We start from the raw sequence: 7,005 nt of genomic DNA on the forward strand, positions 1-7,005 counted from the left end.
GTTTTAACAAGACTTAAGATTTAAGTTTGTAAAGGTACAATGATCAAGAATATAGATACTGGCAGTAATAGGGTTACTTAAATAGTAGAGTGGATTTTTCCAAGTGTGACCCGTTCTTGGAAAATCCACGAGAGCTGAATATAAAATCCCAGATCTAGCTACTGTTGTAATGACCCTTTTATTATATCTCTCCACCTTTTTGTTTGTTGTTCATTGTTTGTCATGAGTGAAGTTTGTGTGTGCGATATCTATATAACTGTGTCAGGACATGCATATTAAATGAAAATAGTCCGGCAACAAAAAATACAAAAGGTACAATACGGATTTTTTTCTGCCTTTCATATTTACTTGTGCATACAAGCTGTATTTTCAACAGAATAATATAGGTATATAATAAATGTAAATAATGATACAACGGTTAATAATTATACTTTCAATCATAAATGAAATCAGTATAAAAGGATAAATGCCCATAGTCTTATGTCTTTTTTGCTTATAAAGTGTTTTGTCGGAGACTGTTCACAATACTTGTTAAAAATGTAGATAAAGTATATTACAGTAATATATTCTTTATTATAGTCTCTTCACTTGTGTCTGAAATCATTAGTCCTCCACCTCTGATTCATGTGGGGAAGTTGGCAGTTACTTGCAGAGAACAGGTTTGTACTGGTACAGAATCCAGGAACACTGGTTAAGTTAACTGCCCGCCGTTACATGACTGAAAAACTGTTGAAAAACGGCGTTAAACCCAAAACAAACAAACAAAACATCAATATACAACATAGATCATAAAAACATTAATACAGTGTACAATGTCAGTATAAATTGTAACCTTGTTATTTAAAGATTATCAAATAAGTATGTCTCATTCCTGTCAGTTTGTCAAAATTGATGTTTAAATGACATGGTAAAATTTCTGCAGTATTATCAAATCGGTCACGTTGTGTAAGTTGACATGTGGGCACCTGTGTGTCATAATTGTATGATAAAGGATGTATTTAACAGTATGAACAATTATACCATGTCTTATGACTCAAATACCTTACATTTTATTGCATTTTTATTTTAGAATTCTCGCCAAGCACACTTGATACAGCGGTCCGACTTCGCAAAACAGCGTATTTGTGTGTGTTGGAGCGAAGGATCGAGCCCAAATTTACATAGGAGCCATTTACATAATTTCATCCCTATCGATTCCACAGTCCTTTCTACATGATGTGTCGATGATATGGGCAAACTCTTTATTGTATCATTTTGGCTAGTGCGATTGTTTAACTCATCGACTCTTTAACATTTCAATAACTCAGATTTTACCCTGCCAATTAAGTTATGAATTCATTATGAATTCCAAAATTTAGTAAAAACACTGAAGTTTAATAAATTCATTAATTTTATAACTGATCGCGGGTGTTCCTGGCCTGGTTACTCCAACTGCGGTGTCTGACGCGTGGGTGGGATGCAAGGCATTTTATCACATTTTCACGGCACTTTATTAAAATTGCGAATGTAGATAATAGAAATTTGCTTCAGGTAAGGAAAACTGGGTCGTTCGAAGCTCTATAAGGCCGATGTTAAGTTTTTCACAGAGCAATGGTACTAATATTCACCTTTACCATGCCATGAAATTCATGATTAATGTTTAATATGTATATATATATATCTAAAGGAAGTCTAGCTTTCGCATTATTACAATTAACGGTATACATAATAACTGATTTCGTCAGATAACATAGCAAGATTTTTTTTTTATTTTAGGCACACGTCTGCAACATATTCATAGCCTTCTGTCGTAATTGCAAACAAGAATAATGAAAAACGAACTTCGCAACTTTATTGTTTCAGAAAACAATACAACACGTATTAATAAAAGAGTGTTCACATTTGTGGTGCAAAAAGTGTATATAATTGTGAATGACGCATTTAAAATGGCATTAACCCACCATTTAAACACTTGTAAAATGTAGGACCTTGCTTCAACAAACATAAATCTGGACATTTGAAAGACAATTCTCTATAACTGTGATAATTTTGAATATAAGGACTGATAACATATATACTGTTCAAGTTTTGTCTACAGAAGGGTCAATTTTTAAAGACCCTGCTCTGTCCATCTCATCACCTCAACTTATTCGGATGATACGGAACTTGACTATAAGTTTCACGGTTACAACGTTTTGTTGGGTTTAGCCTCGCATCAACACAATTATATCTAGCATAGCTTTGATGGTGGAGGAAGAATCATGCGCCCCTCCGTGCACTATTTCATCACGGGCGGGCACCTGGGTAGAACCACCAGCCTTCCGAAAGCCAGCTGGATGACTTCCTCACATGAAAAATTCAACGCCCCAAGTGAGGCTTGAACCCTAATTGGTGATGAGCAAGTGTTTCGAAGTCATCGACCTTAACCACTCGGCCACGTTGGTCCCATTACAACTTTTGTTATAACCCAGTCCAACACTTGCTCGTAACGATATCGAGTATTTCTGTAGGTAAACGGTATACTCCAGGCAGAAGTGACATTTTGATGGTGAACTGAAATAACTCCAAGATGAAAACAGAGTAATAAAACGGCTGCCAAATTAAACACACAAACGAAGGTAACTTATTGAAATATTATTCAGAGTTCAAAACTTAACTTGATGTAATTGTTGATATCAGCATATATAAGCCATTAGTTGATTAATATGGCTGAAGAATGCATCTCCGTCTGGGTGAAGTTGTTCATTGTTGTGGGCAACGGTAATTGACCAGTTATCCAGATATATCACATTATTCATAAGTTTTGATAACTCTTCTTGAATAATTTGTTTATACAGCAATGAAATTCTCGCATCAAACCAACGTGTATCGTCTATACAAAGATGAGGTCCTTTAAAGAATATTTTAGTTCTTGGTTTCCTGCTCAGAAATCTTTCAATGGCTACTGCCAAATATCGTATCCGTTCCCTAAACTTTGACGGCGGATAAGCGGAAAAATGAGAGTTATAATTTATAATTAAAATCAGAGAATTATCTTCTAAATCATTATCCTCCATGGTACGTAGTATCTCTGGCACGGAGGAAATGCTTTTCACTGGGAAATTTGGATTATGAAATGGCATTTCGTGCTTTATGTACATCAAATTTATTCCAGAACTTTTGAATAATTTGTAGTCGTGATATTGTCTATTTGGACCCTTCGCATCTTTCATATCGACAGGTCCGAGTCCTAAAATTTCTTTAATAAAATATTCCGCGTACTGTCTCAAAGTCGAGTCTCCGATAATTACAACATTTTTGTTTTTCAAACACTGTCTATACGGAGTTATGTCATGCTTAATACTGCTGTAACAGTTCACAAAATTCCAATGACCATCTAACCAGAATCCGCTAGGCTCAGATTCTTTCCATGACAATAATGGTGGACGAAGACTGCATGAATAGTTTCTCTTTTCCGTGCGATAGTTTTGTATATCTAATAATAAGTACTGGTTAAATATTCCATGTCCATTATTTTGTATCCTTTCACTCTGACCTACCATACTATTATCAATTCGTCCGGTACCGAACGAATCTATATCCGAACACAGCAGTTTTGGGTGTTTCGGTTTTCCACAGAACCATGACATACCACCGTTAAGGGACGTAAAATTGCACACATCTCTGAAACCAAAAATCTTTTGATTGGCCCCACAATTAGTAACCTCCCGAACAAGATTTGTTCTGAATGTTCCTTTTATACCCCAGGATTCCTTCATCGCAAACACGGTATTTCCGTACTTCTTTAAGGCTTTCAATCGAAGACAAGTATTTTCAAGCGATGAGGCCAATTTTACATTCACTTTTGTAAATCCGGTCCAGAAAACTTTAACAGTGCCCGTGTAGGAGCCATTTTTGTGGTCGATCACGTGACCGGAAACAAGTCCGTCCCCGTCTGCTTGGCTGGCCCAAATGACTATTACGTCATCACCAACAGTTTTGGAGTTATTTTTCATGTCATACGTTTCTATGGCAACAACAATAGTCCCTTCAGTGTCATATTTGATCGTTTCTAATCTAGAAAATTTAAGACTAGTCATTTTGAATCTGTGGATGGTGTCAACATGTTCACACAAAGCACAAAGTCTTTGCTCGGGTTTTAACGAAATCGCAGTAAAATTTGAAACCGTGTCCTTCCGCGTTTTGGCAGGTTTGAACTGAAGCAAAAAGTTGGCATTTCTTTCCACAAGGTATGAACTTTGTATATTTGTCAATGAGAGAACACAGAACAAGAGCACTGCGACAGTTCCGAAAATAAATCGCAGCTCTTTTGATGTACACGTCGTCATTATCAGACTCCTGCGTTTTTGATCATTTCACTTTTCCACTATACTTTGCCAGTGCTGAAAACAAATGCAAATTTAAATTATAGCAACTATCTCCCAAAGACATATTACAATTTACTTTCAAGACACTCCGCAAGTCGTCTAAGTCGTCTAAAACAAATTGTTCGACGACAAACGCGGTTGTTTTAAACCAAACGTGATAGTTTGGTTACCAAAAATGAAACTAAAAAGAATTTAGTAAATACATAAGGAATTTTATGAGAAAAATTAGTAAAGCTTACATTAACCACGATATCCTAATGTATTCCCAATGAGTGTATATAACTAATGATATATCGATAGACAAAATTGTTAAGTGACAAGTGATAGATAATATATTCTGTTGGTAATAAATTCCGCTTTCTTCGTCACTCTGACATATTATGTCACATCATATCATCCGTCACTGACAACTGTGTTAAAATACAAGCAAATTCGATGAATTGGAATCCCCCGCCGAAAGGGTCAGAGTTGAGGAACGGCAAAAAAATATATCCAGCAAAAAGTTAAGAATGTTACCAAGAAGCAAATAATTTCATTAGTCAAAATCAAATTAAAAGAAAATGAATGGTTTGTTTGGGTGGGGCTGAGGGGGGGGGGGGTGAGGACACAACAGTTTACATGTTGATTATAAATATTGATAGAAAATGAAAAATGAAAAAAAAAAAAAAAAAAAAAAAAAAAAAAAAAAAGGGGGGGGGGGGGGGGGGGGGGGGGGCACCAAGGTAAGGTGGTGACCAGGTGTAGGTACACAACATCACATGTTTATAATAAATGTTCATGGAAAAGAATGAAAGAAGTTTAATGAAATTCTTCCAATTGGTTGGTTTGTTATGTACAGATCTGTGGATTTTTAAACAATTAAAGGGCAATAACTATATGGAAAATTGACCAATCGAAAAAAACCTTGAAGGGCATCGTCGCAGTATCTTGGTTCATGTCCGTTTCAAGTTTGATGAAATTCTACCTGCTAGTTACTGAGAAATGGCTGCAGACGGACATTTTTCATTAAATCAAGGGCAATAACTCTGACGGAAACTGACCTATCAAAAAAAAACTTGACGGGCATCAGCACAGTATCTTGGTTCATGTCTACTTTAAATTTGATGAAATTCTACCTGTTAGTTACTGAGAAATAGCTGCAGACGGACATTTTTTATTAAATCAAGGGCAATAACTCTGAGGGAAATTGACCAATCAAAAAAAAAACTTGACGGGCATCATCGCAGTATGTTGGTTCATGTTTATTTCAAGTTTCATGAAATTCTACCAAGTAGTTACTGAGAAATGGCTGCGGACGGACGGACGGACTGACGGACTGACGGACGGACTGACTGACGGACAACGCCATTTCAATACCCCCCTCCCGATTTCATCGGCGGGGGATAATAATCATCTTGTAATGCTTAAAGCTATCTGTGCCGGGTCACGTTTAAATAAAATGAAAATTAATACATTTATATGGATAGTACCGAAGTCTACACCAGGATAACTCTGATTTGAAGTCGAGCGTGCTGTCTTACGGACAACTCTTGTTAAATAATGAAAAACATAAAAAGATAACGTTTTAAGTGTTTATATATACTGAACAGCAAAAGAAACTATCCAGATGTATAACTGGTATATTTTGAAATAAAAAGATAATTTTTAAATTTTGAAATGTTTCTTCATACCAAAATTACACTTGAAGATCTTCACGTGATAAAATTATTAAAATCAATCAACCGTGAAGTCAGTAGTCCACCAATAGCCGTTTGAAAGGCTATATCTTCTGCGCGTAAGTTGCATTGTAACATCCCAATTGTATGGAAGCCCTGGAGGGACAATTGATTTCCGTACTTCCCACTTCTGACTTCTAACTTTTGCACTTCTCACTTCCAACTTCTTGACTTCCTACTTCCTACTTCTAACTTCCACACTTCTGACTTCTAACTTCCGCACTTCATACTTCCAACTTCCTGACATTCGACTTCTGATTTCCAACTTCCACACTTCTTACTTCCGACTTCTTGACTTCTTACTTCCTTCTTCTAACTTCCTGACTTCCGACTTCCAACTTCCGCACTTCTGACTTCCAACTTCCAGACTTCTTACTTCCGACTTCCAACTTCCGCACTTCCGACTTCCTGACTTCTTACTTCCGACTTCCAACTTCCACACTTCTTACTTCCGACTTCCAAAGTTAGAAGTCGGAAGTAAGAAGTCAGGAAGTTGGAAGTAAGAAGTGCGGAAGTTGGAAGTCGGAAGTCAGGAAGTTAGAAGAAGGAAGTAAGAAGTCAAGAAGTCGGAAGTAAGAAGTGTGGAAGTTGGAAATCAGAAGTCGAAAGTCAGGAAGTTGGAAGTCAGAAGTGCGGAAGTTAGAAGTCAGAAGTTAGGAAGTTAGAAGTAGGAAGTAGGAAGTCAAGAAGTTGGAAGTGAGAAGTGCAAAAATTAGAAGTCAGAAGTGGGAAGTACGGAAATCAATTGTCCCTCCAGGGCTTCCATACAATTGGGCGCTCGCGCTAAATTTGATTCAGTCATGCGGTGCAACCAACAATGTTTTTTAAACTTTATGCTGATTTTTGAGTTAGCCACTTATCAATATTTCCAATGATAATAAAATTTCACAAAGAAAATTGTTAATTTCACGCGCACGTGCATTTCGTGCAAAACGGCTATTGTG

The 7,005-nt window shown here is 36.6% G+C and overlaps 1 protein-coding gene across 1 annotated transcript; it reads right to left on the reverse strand.

Moving 5' to 3' along the window:
- Window positions 1-1,829: 1,829 nt before the first annotated feature.
- On the reverse strand, window positions 1,830-4,355 carry LOC128559531 (NXPE family member 3-like). The gene has a single exon (XM_053551501.1). It carries the CDS (start codon window positions 4,305-4,307, stop codon window positions 2,655-2,657), a length of 1,653 nt encoding a protein of 550 aa, XP_053407476.1. The 5' UTR covers window positions 4,308-4,355; the 3' UTR covers window positions 1,830-2,654.
- Between the last annotated feature and the right edge of the window lie 2,650 nt (window positions 4,356-7,005).

Source organism: Mercenaria mercenaria, chromosome 9 (assembly GCF_021730395.1).
Source record: "Mercenaria mercenaria strain notata chromosome 9, MADL_Memer_1, whole genome shotgun sequence".
NCBI classification, from domain to species: domain Eukaryota; kingdom Metazoa; phylum Mollusca; class Bivalvia; order Venerida; family Veneridae; genus Mercenaria; species Mercenaria mercenaria.